The 17,580-nt window shown below is 43.1% G+C and overlaps 1 protein-coding gene across 2 annotated transcripts in view; it reads left to right on the forward strand.

Annotated features, from left to right (window-relative positions):
* Nucleotides 1-16,792: 16,792 nt before the first annotated feature.
* MED14 (mediator complex subunit 14) overlaps nucleotides 16,793-17,580 on the forward strand; it is a 59,955-nt gene continuing 59,167 nt past the window's right edge. Inside the window, exon 1 of one of the 2 annotated variants that reach the window (XM_055565168.1) lies at nucleotides 16,793-17,385. In XM_055565168.1, the coding sequence (XP_055421143.1) occupies nucleotides 17,177-17,385 (209 nt within the window). In that variant the 5' untranslated portion in view covers nucleotides 16,793-17,176. The remainder of the gene's footprint in view (nucleotides 17,386-17,580) is intronic. The other variant, XM_055565166.1, reaches the window with a different exon arrangement.

Below are 17,580 nucleotides of genomic sequence, written 5' to 3' on the forward strand. Positions count from 1 at the left end.
ATCCCCTATACTATGTATAGCCTTAAGCATTTTTTTTATTACCTACTTTACATAGCCAACTTTTGAAGCCAAGAACCGCCTAGTTAATTTTCCCTGAATATACTTTTTACATTATATTAATAAATTTTAAGGTGGCAAAATAAGCTCATATATCAGCCACAGGACTGGAACCTTCTGTTAACTTAACAACAGTTTTATAATAGAAAAGAATAAGGGTAAATTGGAAGAGAGAAGAGAAAAATGTAAAATGTAAAGAGAAAAAAAAATAAAAGAAAAGGAACCAGTTTTAGAATAAAATTATCATTGTAAAAGCTAAGCACACATTTTAACACATAGTCATACACACATGGGCTTCCCAGGTGGCGCTAGTGGTAAGGAACCCACCTGTCAATGCAAGTAGACATAAGAGATGTGGGTTCGATCCCTGGGTCGGGAAGATCCCCTGGAGGAGGGCATGGCAACCCACTCCAGTATTCTGGCCTGGAGAATCCCACTGACAGAGGAGCCTGGCGGGCTGTAGTCCATAGGGTTGCACAGAGTCAGACACGACTGGAGCAACTTAGCATGTACACATGCACACATATACACACAACCATGCATGTGTATTAGAGGTGCTTTAAGCTATAGCTTGGGGTCTTGATAGTCTTCTTTCATTTTTTTGAAGTATAGTTGATTTACAATGTATTCATTTCTACTGTACAGCAAAGGGATTCAGTTATACAAATATATATATATATTCAGTTACACATATATATTATTTTTCCATTATGGTTTATTATAGGATATTGAATATAGTTCCCTTTTCTATACAGTATTAGATTGTTGTTTATCCATTCTATGTATAATTCTAACTTCCCTGGTGGCTCAAATGGTAAAGCGTCTGCCTACAATGCGGGAGACCCAGGTTCAATCCCTGGGTCGGGAAGATCTCCTGGAGAAGGAAATGGCAACCCACTCCAGTATCCAGGAGATTGTTGTTTATCCATTCTATATATAATAGCTAACCTCAAATTCATAATCCTTCCCTCCCCCAACCTCCCTACCCCTCAGGACCCACAAGTCTGTTCTTATATCTGAGCCTGTTTCAATTTTCACAGATATGTTCATTTGTGTCATATTTTTAGATTCCACATACAATGACATCATATGGTATTTGTCTTTCTCTTTCTCACTTCACTTAGTTTGATAATCTCTAGGTCCATCCATGTTGCTACAAATGGCATTATTTCATTCTTTTTTATGGCTGAGTAATATTTGTGTGTGTGTGTGTGTGTGTGTGTCTGTGTGTGTGTGTGTGCCACATCTTTATCCACTCATCTGTCTTTGGGCATTTAGGTTGTTTCCATATCTTGGCTATTGTAAATAGTGCTTCTATGTACATTGGGATGCATGTATCATTTCAAATGATAGTTCTGTCTGGATATATGCCCAGGAGTGAGATTGCTGGATCATATGTCAACTCTATTCTCAGTTTTTTAAGGAACATCCATACTGTTCTTCATAGTGGCTGCACCAATTTACATTCCCAAGAATGTAGGAGAGTTCCCTTCTCTCCACACCCTTTCTAGCATGTTATTGGGGTCTTGATAATTTTATCATCATACTATTAAAAAGCTAGTACTTATTAACACTTGTATGGAAAAAAATAACATGGTCTCTGTCTTTTAGACAAGTCAGTCTCCTCATGAGTTTTTTTCTTTTTTTTGGTCTCTCTTTATTCTAAAGCTCCTCTCAAATGAACAATCTTATCCATGTCAAAGTTGCCTAAAGTAGGCATGACAATTCCAAATTGTTCTTAGTGAAGTTATGCCAGAAGTTAGTATAAGTTTATTAGCCAACAAACCCATGAGAATCTGGCTGACACTTGGTCAAACATAAAAATATCTCTGATGAATGACTTGGGCCCTTAACTCTAATGTTAAGTCATCTCGACTGCTGACGAGAAGAATCAGCACTCTCCTAGAAGGCAGAATATTTACAAAGATCTCTTCCAAAGTCAATTTCTCATAAGTTCTCAGACAAGCAACAGACAAGATGGTGGATACGCAAACAATAGAAGGTGGTGTTAAAAGCTAGATTCCACCAGAGGACACCAAAGTCTAATCAGACCTCTAAAATTTCAGGAGGTGAATAACACTTCTGATACCACAGGGACAAAGAAACCATCAGAGTCCATATTCAGTGCAAAACCCACGTAATCAGGGACAGAGATGCCTCAAGTAGATGAGAGGCAAGGGGCTGCAGATGTCCACGTGATTACTGAGTCAAAGTTCCTGGTTCAGGACTTCCCTGGTGGTCCAGTGGTTGAGAGTCCGCCTTCCAGTGCAGGGGACAAGGATTCGATTCCTGGTTGTGGAGCTAAGATCCCATCTGCTGCAGGACAACTGAGCCTGCACACCACAACTAGGGAAGCCTGCGAGCCCCAATGAAAACGAAAAGATCCCGCATGTCACAAGAAGATGCCACGTGCCGCAATTAAGACTCGATGCAGCCAAATAAATAAATCAGTATCTAGCCGTACCTTGATAGAAACTCCAAATTGTCCTAGCCGAATCCGCTTAAGACCAACAGAGATAAACCCATAGCCTGAAAACTTCAGTTTTTATTGACCCATCATGCTGAGGGACCTGAGATGGCTTTGGCTGATGGCCTGGGGAGCTGTTAAAGACATGGCTGGTGTGTCTGTGTGACAAGAGAGTGAGAATGAATGGCAGTAGCCAGGCTGTCTCCCGGGCTTCAGGCTGCCACGTAGACCATTCAGTTGGGACAGAATTATTCCCTCAACAAGGCTTGCTACTTTGGATTTCTGTTCCAATGACTATAGTATGGCCAACCTGACTTCCCTGAGGCTGATTTAAAAAAAAAAAAAAAAAATCCCACAGAATACCATGGAAGAACCTATTCAAAGCCTGAGTGCTGTAGGTACTCCAGACTGACAATGGACAATGGACAGAATGACAGCTCCCACGATGAGCCTCCCACTGCAGAGAATGGCTGAGAAGATACTTCGATCTGCCTCCTGCCTCAAGTGGAAGAAAGACTCCACCATCTTTGTTTTACTACTTGGGGGCCCTCTGTGGTAGACTGTGATGACGCTGAGACCCAAAATGCCCCGGATAAAGATGGGCAGCCCAAACCAGGCACAAACTGTGATCTAAGACAAAACGATGGAAGGGAAAGGCACAGCAGTCTTGTCTGATTTAATGAAAAGGATGGAATCAAGGGAGAAGCCAGCTTAGTTCCACTGGTGAAGAGATTGGGTTATTGTAGCTCCCTCTAGGGGCCATTGTAGTTCCCTCTCCTAGATGACTCAGAGAGAAGCCTTTGGCCCCCAGGGAGAAATAGTGGCTACTGACCTAGAACAAACGAACAATGTGCCCATGGAAAGAGGACACTAACCCTGGTACCTGAAGAAAGAATATCTCCGTTCCCTAGGAAGTTGGGGGGTGGGTGGAAATATTTAACGCTTCCTCCATTCTCTAGACCCAGTGCTGCAGCGTCACAAAATAATGACATGGTCCTCTTGAGTTAAGCAACGGCTGCAATTGGCAATAACCCTGCTGCTGGGCTTGTCATCCCATCTGAGTCCTAGGAAAAGAAAAATAAATTAATGTGGGATCAAAACTTCTCTGCTGTGCGGGACACCTGCACAATAGCAGGACTGTTCAGTTCTGTCCGACACCCTCGGGAAAGCTGGACCCCTGGGGTGTGTCGGACACCTCAGCTCCTCCCTCATATGGGCACCAGTGTAACCTTGTTCCAATCTGGCTGATAGGAATTAAGGCATTTAGCCCTTGGCCTTGGGTTCCTCAGCTGTGATGCAACTCACTGCTCACAGAATGTCCATCCAAGCCCATTGAATCACTCCCTGGGACTTGGGGGCATGAGAACCAGAGCTCCCATGCTGATGTCTCTGCTGTTGCTGTGCTGAGGCTTATTCTGATCACGTAATCTACTTCCAGTACCTATGGATGCCAGGTTTACTCCTTGCAATCCACAGGTTGGGGGTTCTTCCTATTAATTACAAAGGAAGAACAAGGCAAGGGGAGATTTTCATCTCTTCTTGAAGAATATAATAATTGTATTCTAAATGGGTTCCTTTCTGCTTCTATTTCTAATAAAACCCCTCTTTTTCTTTTTCCTTTGTTCACCCACTAGAAATCATTTATTTAAAAGATATTGAATTTTACAAAGAGGTATCTGCACCCTCTGTGTTCACTGCAGTATTATTCTCAAGAGCCAAGACCTGGAAGCAACCGATGCTCAGTTGCTCAGTTGTGTCTAATGACTCTGACTCCATGGACTATAGTTCACCAGCCTCTCTGTTCATGGAATTCTCCAGGCAAGAATACTGGAATGGGTTGCCATTTCCTCCTCTGAACTGTCTGTCAACAAACAAGTAAAATGTGGAATACATACACACACACACATACACAAATGCATGCACACATGCATATTATTTAGCTATAAAAAAGAAAACCCTGTCATTTGTGACAACATGGACAAAACTTTGAAGGCAGATGCTAAGTTAAATAAGTCAGACAAAGAAAGGCAAATACAGGGAATCCTTGACCAACATGGGTTTGAACTGCCCAGGCCCACTTATACATGAATTTTTTCCCCTGCTTCCCTGGTGGCTCAGATGGTAAAGAATCTGCCTGCAATGAGGGAGACCTGGGTTTGATCCCTTGGTTTGGAAGATCCCCTAGAGAAGGGAATGGCAACCCACTCCAGTATTCTTGCCTGGAGAAGTCCATGGACAGAGGAGCCTGGAGAGCTACAGTCCATGGGGTCGAAAAGAGTCGGACACGACTGAGTGACTAACACACACACAAATATATATTATACAATCTACAGTTGGTTGAATCCTCAGATGCAGAATGACATATACAGAGGGCTGATTGGGAAGTTAGACATTTTTTAAGCTGTGCAGGTCATTGCCTTCACCCTCATCTTTTTAAAACTGTACTGTACGATCTCAGATGTAGAATCTAGAAAAGCCAGATTCATAGAAGCAAAGAGTAGCTTGGTGGTTGCCAGGGGCTGGGAATTGGGGAAATGGAGAGATGTTGCTCAAATGGTAAAAACTTCCAGTTTTAAGATGGAGTAAAAAGCCTCTTGATGAAAGTGAAAGAGGAGAGTGAAAAAGTTGGCTTAAAGCTCAACATTCAGAAAACTAAGATCATGGCATCTGGTCCCATCACTTCATGGCAAATAGATGGGGAAACAGTGGAAACAGTGTCGCTTTATTTTTCTGGGCTCCAAAATCACTGCAGATGGTGACTGCAGCCATGAAATTAAAAGACTCTTACTCCTTGGAAGGAAAGTTATGACCAACCTAGATAGCATATTCAAAAGCAGAGACATTATTTTGCCAACAAAGGTCCATCTAGTCAAGGCTATGGTTTTTCCAGTAGTCATGTATGGATGTGAGAGTTGGACTGTGAAGAAAGCTGAGCGCTGAAGAATTGATGCTTTTGAGCTGTGGTGTTGGAGAAGACTCTTGAGAGTCCCTTGGACTGCAAGGAGATCCAACCAGTCCATTCTAAAGGAGATCAGTCCTGGGTGTTCTTTGGAAGGAATGATGCTAAAGCTGAAACTCCAGTACTTTGGCCACCTCATGCAAAGAGTTGACTCATTGGAAAAGACTCTGATGCTTGGAGGGATTGGGGGCAGGAGGAGAGGGGACGACAGAGGATGAGATGGCTGGATGGCATCACCAACTCGATGGATGTGAGTCTGAGTGAACTCCGGGAGTTGGTGATGGACAGGGAGGCCTGGCGTGCTGCAATTCATGGGGTTGCAAAGAGTCAGACACGACTGAGCAACTGAACTGAACTGAACTGAAGTTCTGGGGAATCTAGGTGTCTTTTCTTTGCTTTTTTGGCCACATCTTGTGGCATGTGGAATCTCAACTCTCTGACCAGGGATAGAACTTGAACTCCCTGCAGTAGAAGCAGGGAGTCTTAACCAGTGGACTGCCAGGGAAGTCCCAAGTTCTGGAGGTCTAATATGCAGCATGGAAACTATAGTTAACACGTATTCTATACTTGAAAGTTGCTAAGAAGGGTATCTTAAATGTTCCCACAACAAACATTTTAAAAAGGTAACTATGTGAGGTGAAAAATAAAGATATTGAATTTTAATGTAGCTAGAAAAATTTCAGGTTATAAATTCGTGTGTGTGTGTGTTTTGAGAGCTCCTTGGAAACATTCTTATTTCAAGGCCTGAAACCAAAATTGTTAAAATATTGGACATTTTCATTTCTTTTATAAGCAGTTATCATTGAAGTTTATTGTAGCTTTCTTTTTTAAAGTTAGTTTTAAACACTCTATACATTACAAAACATGTTCTTAACATCTGAAAAAATTAAGTAGATATATTAAAGGTTGTTCATTAGGGAAGAAAAAAGATCCAGGCCTTTGGTTGGCTACCCATTCTCAATTTTTTTTAAACAAATTTATTGTGTATATTATCACACATACCGAAAACAAGAGAAAGAGGAAAATGAATTCCCATGTATCCATCATCAGCTTTAATAACTGTCAACATTCTGCCAAACTTATTTCATCTACCTCCTACAAGTATTTTTCTGAACTATTTAAAAAGAACTCCTAGACACTTCATTTCACATGTAAATATATTAATATGTAAGTCAATCTTAATCTCAAAAGGTTAACGCAATATAGATGAAGGAATATGCCTGTTCTATTCACTCATGAAAACCAGACATGCTAGGTGCTGGGAATATTAGAGAGAGAGTCTGTTGAGGGCAGAAGATGGAAAGTTCATGGGTTATTTAGATGAAAAATCAAAGACAAGCATTATTGCCCCTAGGTGATGATAATGGTGATAGCTAATATTTATAGATAAATGACTCTTTTAAGCCCTTTGCAAATGTTATTAAGAATAAATGTCACTTTTTAATAAAATTTTTAAAAACCACAAATGGTTTCTATGAAATGGAAACAGACTCATGGTTGCCAAGACAGTGGCAGGAGGGATGGATTGGGGGTTTGGGATTAGCAGATGCAAGCTAGTGCATATAGGATGGATAAGCAACAAGGTCCTTCTGTACAGCACACGGGACTATATTCAATATCTTGTGATAAGCCATAATGGAAAAGAATATGAGAAACAAGATATGTGTGTATGACTGAGTCACTTTGCTGTACTCTAGCAATTAAACACAACATTGTGAATCAATTATACTCCAATACTTATTTTTTTAAGAAGAATAAACATCATTCATTCTTCATAATCATCCTCTGAGGATGAGGAAACTGAGAAACCCAGAGAAATGAAGTAACTTCCTGGAAAGCATTCAGATCATAAGAAGTTAAGCTAGAATTTTAATCTAAGTGGTCTGATTTCAGAGGCTATGTTGTTGTTTACTCACCCAGTCATGTCCGACTCTTTGCAACCCCATGGACCACAGCATACCAGGCCTCTCTGTCCCAAAGTTTGTCCAAATTTGTGTCCATTGCTATGGTGATTTCATCCAGTCATCTCATCCTCTGACGCCCTCTTCTCCTTCTGCCCTCAATCTTTCCCAGCATCAGGGACTTTTGCAATGAGTCAGCTGTTCACATCAGATGACCAAAATACTGGGGTTTCAGCATCAGCATCAGTCCTTCCAATAAATATTCAGTTGATTTCCCTTAAGATTGACTGGTTTGATCTCCTTGCTGTCCAAGAGACTCTCAGGAGTCTTTTCCAACACCACAGTTCAAAGGCATCAGTTCTTCATGGCTCCGCCTTCCTTGTGGTCCAGCTTTCATAAACATATGTGACCACTGGGAAGACCATTGCCTTGACTATATGGACCTTTGTCAGCAGAGTTATGTCTCTGCTTTTCAACACACGGTCTATGTCTGTCATGGCTTTCCTGCCAAAACAAATGTCTTCTGATTTCATGACTGCAGTCACCATCCACAGTGATTTTAGATCCCAAGAACAGAAAATCTGACACTACTTCCACCTTTTCCCCTTCTATTTGCCATGAAGTAATGGAGCTAGATGCCTTGATCTTAGTTTTCTTAATATTTAGTCTTAAGCCGGCTCTTTCACTCTCCTTCTTCGCCCCCATCAAGAAGCTCTTTATTTCCTCTTCACTTTCTGCCATTAGAGTGGTATCATATGCATATCTGAGGTTGCTGATGTTTCTCCTGCCTATCTTGATTCCAGCTTGTAACTCATCCAGCCCCACATTTCTCATGATGTGCTCAGCGTATAGATTAAACAAACAGGGTGACAGCAGTCAGCCCTGTTGTACTCCTTTCTCAATCTTGACCTAATCAGTTGTTCCATACAGGGTTCTGACTGTTGCTTCTTGACCTGCATACAGGTTTCTCAGGAGACAGGCAAGATGGTCTGGTATTCCCATTTCTTTAAGAGCTTTCCATAGTTTATTATGATCCACACAGTTAAAGGCTTTGGTGTAGTCAATGAAACAGAAATAGATGTCTCTCCGGAATTCCCTAGCTTTCTCTGTGATCCAGCAAATGTTGGCAATTTGATCTCTGGTTCCTCTTCCTTTTCTAAACCCAGAGTGGACATCTGGAAGTTCTTTGTTTGCATAATGCTGCAGCCTAGCATGCAATATTTTAAGCATGACCTTTCTAGCATGGGCCCCTGAAGAAGGAAATGGCAACCTACTCCAGTATTCTTGACTGGAGAACTCCATGGACAGAGGATCCTGGTGGGCTACAGTCCGTGGGGTTGCAAAGAGTTGGACATGACTGAGCAACTAACGCTACTAGCATGGGAGATGAGTGCAACTGTCGGAGGGTTAGCACATTCGTTGGTACTATCCTTTCTGAGAATTGGGATGAAGATTGACCTTTTCCAGTCCTGTGGTCACTGCTGGGTCTTCCAGACTTCCTGACATAATGAATACAACACCTTGATGGCATCATCCTTTAGGATTTGAACAGTTCTACTGGAATTCTGTCACATCCACTAGCTTTATTAACAGCAGTGCTTCCTAAGGCCCACCTGACTTTGCTTTCCAGATTGTTTGGCTCTGGGTGGCTGACCACACCATCATAGTAGTCCGGTTCATTTGGATCTTTTTTATACAGTTCTGTGTATTCTTTCCATCTCTTCTTGATCTCTTCAGTGTCTACTAGGTCTCTACCATTTATGTCCTTTATTGTGCCCATCTTTGGGCAAAATGTTCCCTTGATATCTCCAATTTTCCTGAAGAGATCTCTAGTCTTTCCCCTTCTATTGTTTTCTTCTAGTTTTATACACTGTTTATTAAAGAAGGCCTTCTTGTCTCTCCGTGCTGTTCTTTGGAAATCTTCATTTAGCTTGATATACCTTTCCCTTTCTCCCTTGCTTTTTGCTTCTCTTCTTTCTTTAGCTATTTGTAAGGCCTCCTTGGATAACCACTTTGCCTTCTTGCTTTTCTTTTTCTTTGGGATGGTTTTGCTTGCTGCCTCCTGTACAATATTAAAGATCTCTGCCCATGGTTCTTCAGGCAGTCTGTCTACCAGATCTAATCCCTTGAATCTATTCATTACCTCCACTACATATTCATAGGGGATCTGATTGAAGTTGTACCTGGCTTGCCTAGTGGTTTTCCCCAATTTCTTTAGTTTAAGCCTGAATTTTGCTATGAGAAGCTGATGATCTGAGCCACCATCAGCTCCAGGTCTTGTTTTTGCTACTGTGTACAGTTTCTCCATCTTCAGCTACAAAGACTATAATGAATTTGATTTTGTTATTGGCCATTTGGTGATGTCCATGTGTAAAGTCATCTCTTGTGCTGTTGAAAAAGGGTATTTGCTATGACCAATGCATTCTCTTAGCAGAATTCAGTTAGCCTTTGTCCTGCTTCAATTTGTTCTCCAAGGCCAAACTTGCCTGTTACTCCTGGTATCTCATGACTTCCTACTTTTGCATTCCTATCCGCAGTGATGAATAGAATATCTCTTTTTGGTGTTAGTTCTAGGAGGTCTTCTAGGTCTTCATAGCACTGATCAACTTCAGCTGCTTTGGCACTGGTGGTAGGGGCATAGACTTGGATTACTGTGATGTTGAATGGCTTGCCTTGGAAATGAACTGAGATCATTCTGTCTTTTTTGAGGTTGCACCCAGGCACTGCATTTTGGACTCATGTTGATTATAAGAGCAACTTCATTTCTGCTATGGGACTCTTGCCTACAGTAGGCTGTGCTCTAAGAAGAAAGACTACCTTAATATTGCGGTAAAATCAATGCTATTTATCCACTAAATCATTTCATTTTCTTCCTAGGCACACAGGTAGACTTGTATTTCCCAGCTCCTTGTGCTTTAAACAAGCCATGTGACTAATTCTGGCTAAAGGAATGTGGGTGGATATTAAAAAAAAAAAAAAAAATCTCTGGGTTACAGCGATTGTTTCCCAACGTTACAGACCAGGGTTCTTGGCCTTTCCCAATGAACAGAAATTGATCAGAGGCTAGACAAGAAATTCAGGCAAGGCTTTACTGGAGCTCCTACTGTAGCAGAGGGGAGTGAGGACAAACTACAGTTTTCCTTGCTCACTACGTGTAGTGGAGGCAAGCTTGTTCCTTATATGGGGTGAGGGCAGGGGTGTGCTCAGGGCTGGCCAGGGGGGTGGCTTAGGTGATCTGCCCATCTCTCACGTGGGGCTGTGTGCAAGGTTCCTGTGCTTTTGCTCCCGACACCCAGTTTTTGCTCCAGGCTCCTCAAAAGTGGTCATTGGTTGTTGTTGTTGTTTTTTGGTCTCTTTGTATCTTTGGGGTCCAGAATCTGTCCCAACTGTGCATGCACACAGTTGCTTTTAGTACCATGTAGTTTCTTTGTATTTTGTTGCTTGAGTAGAGGTGTCCAGGTGCAAGCATTGCAGCAAAGGGTCCCAGATCCCAGCCTGTCTCACGAAGATGAAAAGAGCCTGTTTCGCTGGGTTAATTGCTTAGAGGAGAGCCTCTCCATCAGGTACATTTTTACTGAACTTTGTGAGCACAAGAAATAAGCTCTTACTGTGCTAAATCACTGAGATTGGGGGGGGGGTGTTTGTTATGGCAGATTGTGTAAATAATACTAATAGAAACATTTTAAACTTTTAAAAATTATGAAATAGTTCAAAACTAATGAAAAGTACAGAATATATTAATAAACAATCATATCTCTGCCCCTGGATTTAACAGATATTAATATTGTCACATTTCCTTTTGGTCACTCTTCAAGAAACCCATTGGGTATGGGTGTGTTAGTTGCTCAGTCATGTCTGACTCTTCACAACTCCATGGACTGTAGCCCGCCAGGCTCCTCTGTCCATGGAACTCTCCAGGCAAGAATACTGGAGTTGGTTGCCATTCCCTTCTCCAGACGATCTTTCTGACCCAGGGATCGAACTTGGGTCTCCTGTGTGGCAGGTGGATTCTTTACCACTGAGCTACCCGGGAAGCCCAAGAAACCCATTAGATATAACTAATAGCTAATAACCAATAAAGCATCACTGTGTCCCTACCCCTTCCTAGACGTAATTACTGTTCTGAAGGTGGTGTCTATTATCCTCATTTACATTTTTTACTTTGTCTACAGTATAGTAAATTATGGAGTATTTTGTGTGCTTAGAAAAATAGGAATAGTATAAAAAAGATAGCTTTTTTCATTCCATATTGTTTTTGAGGTGTCTCCATGTTGGTACCTATAGGTCTAATTTATTCAATTGAAGAGTTATGTAGAAACATAGTAATTTACTTATCCATTCTCCTACTGAGAGACAGTTAAGATTATTCATATTTTTTTGCTTCTACAAACAATGTTGCAATGAACTTCCTTGTATCATCTGCCTAATATCATACAGTCAGGGGAGACCTCTCTGAGGAGTTCTCATTTAAGCTGATATTGGAAGAAGGAGAAGGCAGCCACGTGAAGAGCTGGAAAACAAGTGTTTCAGGTGTCTGGAGTAGTGGGTAAGCCCTAATACCTTAGGGAATGGCATGTACTAGACCCACCCAGGGCAGTTACAGTGAAATGAGTGAAGGAAAGAGAGGCAGGAGGCAGAGGTGGAGAAGCAGGTAAAGACTACTGTGTTAATAGCTTTAAAGGCCATACTAAGAAGTTTGGGTTTTCTTCTATGTATGTGGAAAGCCATCAAAATGTTCTCATTTTTTTCTGGATTGATCAGACCATACTCACAGTATTGTGAGTTCCTTTCCTCAACTTCAGTACGAATGGAAAGTGAAAGTGTTAGTCTTTCAGTTGTGTCTGACTCTTTGTGACCCCATGGACTGTAGCCCGCCAGGCTCCTCTGGCCATGGAATTCTCCAGGCAAGAATACTGCAGTGGGTTGCCATTCCCTTCTCCAGGGGATCCTTCCAACCCAGGGATCGAACCTGGGTCTCCTGCATTGCAGACAGATACTTTACCATTTGAGCCACCAGAGAATGGAGCAGCTCTTAAGTGAATGCAGTTACTGCTTTTGCTCTCTGTTTTGGAGGAACTGATGATAATATCATAGAAAAAAAAAAAACTTTTCAATTCCTTTCCCAGTGTTTTGTGCCTGAGGGGCAGCTGTATGTTTCAGAGTGAAACTACAGTTGACTTTTGAATAACACAGGTTTAAACTGCATTATATGCAGATTTGTTTCCAATAAATGTTACTACAAGATCTGAGGTAGGTTGAACATCAAGGTACCACAGATAAGGAGGAATTCTGGTTAAAGAAGGCTGACTATAAATTATACTATAAACTATATATAAATTATGGATTTTTGACTGCAAGGAGGATCTGTGCCCCTAACCACTGCATTGTTCAAGGGTCAAATGTATATGTACCAATTTGTCAATTTTCCATCAAAAGGGCTTAAAGGGAAATGTTCTCTTTTTTCTCCGTATTTTGCAATCAATTTGTTCTTTTTATTAAAATCAGATTGACTTCAGAAAGATCTAGCATTTAGGTTGATTTAAGAGCTGAGGATATATCATACTGCTAGTTCTGAATTTTATCTGCTAATTCTCAGATAGTTTTATCTGAGGTGTGATAGAATCTGGTGATGACCAAGTACAGAAACAATTGAAAATTGGGAATGAAAGAATTGGGCACTTATACTATTAATACAATGCCAAACATTGTATTGTGGGCTTTAAAATGATAAATTACACTATTTCCAAAAGTGATTTGGATATGAACCATTCATTTAGTATCTCAGCCAAACATGCTAATATTGTCTCTCCTTCCTTACTCATTTCTTCTATATTTGCCTGTGGCTATACTAATCAGGTTGGGAGGTGGGCTATCACTTTCAGGAGTTTTCATTTAAATTACCTCCCCAATCGCCAACAATTTAAGCAAAATACAGTTATTTCCCTGTATTTTCACCCTATTTTCTGTGAGAACTTTTCAATTTTTAAAGATATACAGAAATTTCATTAAAATTTAACCTGATGGATATGGGTGAAAATTTCTCTTTTTTAAAACAACCCCCATCCACCCATTAATCTTTTTTATTTGCAAATTGGTTGTAATTTCTCTAGGTAGAATCTTACTGCCAAATAAGATGAATACCAAGAGGCATGGTGTATAATTGTGTTTAATGTAGACAATAAGACCGAGTTAAAATTCTATTCAGTTCAGCTGCTCAATCGTGTCCGACTCTTTGCGACCCCATGAATCGCAGCACGCCAGGCCTCCCTGTCCATCACCAACTCCCAGAGTTCACTTAAACTCATGTCCATCGAGTCGGTGATGCCATCCAGCCATCCCATCCTGTGTTGTCCCCTTCTCCTCTTGCCCCCAATCCCTCCCAGCATCAGAGTCTTTTCCAATGAGTTAACTCTTCATATAAGGTGGCCGAAGTATTGGAGTTTCAGCTTTAGCATCAGCCCTTCCAATGAACACCCAGGACTGATCTCCTTCAGAATGGACTGGTTGGATCTCCTTGCAGTCCAAGGGACTCTCAGGAGTCTTCTCCAACACCACAGTTCAAAAGCATCAATTCTTTGGCGCTCAGCTTTCTTCACAGTCCAACTCTCACATCCATACATGACTACTGGAAAAACCATAGCCTTGACTAGATGGACCTTTGTTAGCAAAGTAATGTCTCTGCTTTTGAATATGCTATCTAGGTTGGTCATAACTTTCCTTCCAAGGAGTAAGCGTCTTTTAATTTCATGGCTGCAGTCACCATCTGCAGTGATTTTGGAGCCCAGAAAAATAAAGTCTGACACTGTTTCCACTGTTTCTCCATCTATTTCCCATGAAGTGATGGGACCAGATGCCACGATCTTAGTTTTCTCAATGTTGAGCTTTAAGCTAACTTTTTCACTCTCCTCTTTCACTTTTATCAAGAGGCTTTTTAGTTCCTCTTTACTTTCTGCCATAAGGGTGGTGTCATCTGCATATCTGAGGTTATTGATATTTCTCCTGGCAATCTTGATTCCAGCTCGTGCTTCTTCCAGCCCGGCGTTTCTCATGATGTATTCTGCATATAAGTTAAATAAGCAGAGTGACAATATACAGCCTTGACATACTCCTTTTCCTATTTGGAACCAGTCTGTTGTTCCATGTCCAGTTCTAACTGTGGCTTCCTGACCTGCATATAGGTTTCTCAAGAGGCAGGTCAGGTGGTCTGGTATTCCCATCTCTTTCAGAATTTTCCACAGTTTATTGTGATCCACACAGCCAAAGGCTTTGGCATAGTCAATAAAGCAGAAACAGATGTTTTTCTGGAACTCTCTTGCTTTTTCGATGATCCAGCAGATGTTGGCAATTTGATCTCTGGTTCCTCTGCCTTTTCTAAAACCAGCTTGAACATCTGGAAGTTCACGGTTCACATATTGCTGAAGCTTGGAGAATTTTGAGCATTACTTTACTAGCGTGTGAGATGAGTGCAATTGTGCGGTAGTTTGAGCATTCTTTGGTATTGCCTTTCTTTGGGATTAGAATGAAAACTGACCTTTTCCAGTCCTGTGGCCACTGCTGAGTTTTCCAAATTTGCTGGCATATTGAGTGTAGTACTTTCACAGCATCATCTTTCAGGATTTGAAATAGCTCAACTGGAATTCCATCACCTCCACTAGCTTTGTTTGTAGTGATGCTTTCTAAGGCCCACTTGACTTCAAAATCCTATTAACATCACACAATCAGAATGTGTTAGAAAAGACTTTAAGGACCATCTCAGGGACTTCCCTGGTGGTCCAATGGTTAAGACTCTGTGCTGCCAGTGCAGGGGGCTTGGGTTTGACACTTGGCTGGAGAACTAAAGGCTTCCCTGATGGCTCAGATGGTAAAGAATCTCCCTGCAATGCAGGAGACCTGGGTATCATCCCTGGGTTGGGAAGATCCCCTGGAGAAGGGAACAGCCGGCTACCCGCTGCAGTATTCTGGCCTGGAGAATCCCATGGACAGAGGAGCCTGGCAGGCTACAGTCCATGGGGTCGCAAAGAATGGGACAGGACTGAGCAACTAACACTTTCAATTTTTGGAGAACTAAGAACCGTCTTGTACATCTTATGTGTATGTGACCACCAGGGCTTTTTAGCTGAAGTCAACAGTTTTCAAAAGAGGAAAAAGAACCTTCAATAAAACAAAACAACTGCCAAAGAAATGATACCATTCTAGCTAACTTAGAAAAAAATGTTTCCTAAGGTAGCAGCATAGGGATGGATCTTAGGGAGAGTATCTACGTTCAGCAACTGTTACCTGTGGAGGCTGTAAGTGATCCTACTGCCTTTTAATGAGTACTAGGATGGTACTGTTTGTGTAAATGTGCTTTAGGATCACAAAAGGGAGCAAGTGATTAAGATTACATCCTCAGAAGACAGGTGAATTGTCTTCAAGAATGACTAATAATTACACAAGTGGACAAGAATTAGAGTATTTTAACCTTATTTACGTCTAAGAGTCATAGATAAGACTCTGCAAAAAGATATTTGAAAAGGGTGGTGGCAAATGACGCTTTTAAACAGTGCACATTAAAACCACCTAGGAAGCTTTTAAAAATCCTGAAGCCCAGACCAATTAAAGCCGAATCTATGGGGAGAGGAGCATAAGTATTTTTTAAAGTCACCCACTCCTCCATCTCCCCCGATTCCAACGTGCAGGCAAGGTTGAGAATCATGGCTTTAAATCAGAACTCAAAATATTAAGCGTGCATTTTGATCGGGAAAATGTGGCAGTAGGGCATAGAAAACGAACTGAAAAGTCCTTGGAAGGCAGGGCGGCTACTTCAAGAGCAGGGACAAGAAACAAGTGGGAGAATCAGTGGTAGAGGATTTAAAGACTGTTTCTGCGGTAGAACTGCCAGGTTTTGGGGGTAGCTAATGAGCTCAGCATATATCCAACTCCATTCAAGTTAAGTTATTCTGCCAGTGGCCCTTTTTCTACCCTCAATAATATTTTCTCGCATCTTTTCCCACAGTTAAAAAAAAATGACGAAAACGTCTCCTATCCCACGAAAGGCGCATGGGCAGACTGTGGGAGATGCAAAGATCTGAGACGTCACAAGCGCTCAGCCGTTAACAATTTCTTTTCGAGTCCAGAAACACAGGTCACAAACATCTGGGATAGGGTGTCCTCCCCGGCCGGGCTGCACCCACCAGGGGAACGCTGATGGACACCTCAGCACAAATCGGATCTTTTTAAACTCCAAAGGGCGGCGAGGGTAAGGGCAGGGCAACTGCTGACGTTCTCGGTGACAACACTGGCTCCGCCCTTACACTCACTTCCGGCGGCGCGCAGCCCCCGTTTCCGCTTTTCCCGCCCGCGCGCCGGCCCCGCCCCACTCCCACGCGCCCCTTAACGTCCCCGCGCCCGACCGCCGGGAGAAAAGGCACAGGTTGCTGTCGGAAGTCCCCCTTTGGTTCCCCTTCCGTTCTTCCTAACGACTTCCGCTTTGGGCCGTCAATATGGACGCTGCGGCTGCCTGGCCGAGCGGCCTCTGAACGGTTGCTGGGGCGCTGCTTCTCTGCGGCTGCCACCCGCTTCCCCGCCCTCCCCCCGCCCCTCGCTCCAGTCCCTGGAGCCGGCGGGCTCATCGCTACATGGGGGCGGGCCTCTGCGGCCGGCGTAAGGCTTCCTGTTCGGAGGCGGCTCGGCAGTAGTAGGCGGCGGCGGCGACTCCGCCCGCGCCCACTTAGGCGCGGTGACTGAGCGCCCGGGAGGGAGGTTCGAGGGCCGCATCTTGTACCGCTGCGCCAAGCCCGGCCCTGTGCCGCCATGGCCCCAGTGCAGCTGGAGAACCACCAGCTGGTCCCGCCCGGAGGCAGCGGCAGCGGCGGCCCCGCGTCAGCCCCGGCGCCTCCTCCTCCCGGAGCCGCCGTGGCAGCGGCCGCTGCGGCCGCGGCTAGCCCTGGCTACCGGCTGAGCACCCTCATCGAATTTCTGCTGCACCGGGCCTACTCGGAGCTCATGGTGCTGACGGACCTGTAAGTGCCGCGAAATCCACGCCTGTTCCCCAGCCCCCGCTTCCCGCCCAACCGGCTAAGGTTCGCACCTCCTTCTCCACAAGAGGCTGCTGCTTTCTCCTCTCCGCTGGGCTGCTTAAGTCTAGAATTTCTGAACTCTTGGGGCCCAGCGGAGGTGGTGGAGGAGGAGCTTTTCATTTGGGGTCCTGGAGATGA

The sequence above is a fragment of the Bubalus kerabau genome, chromosome X (assembly GCF_029407905.1).
Source record: "Bubalus kerabau isolate K-KA32 ecotype Philippines breed swamp buffalo chromosome X, PCC_UOA_SB_1v2, whole genome shotgun sequence".
In the NCBI taxonomy this organism is placed as follows: Eukaryota; Metazoa; Chordata; class Mammalia; order Artiodactyla; family Bovidae; genus Bubalus; species Bubalus kerabau.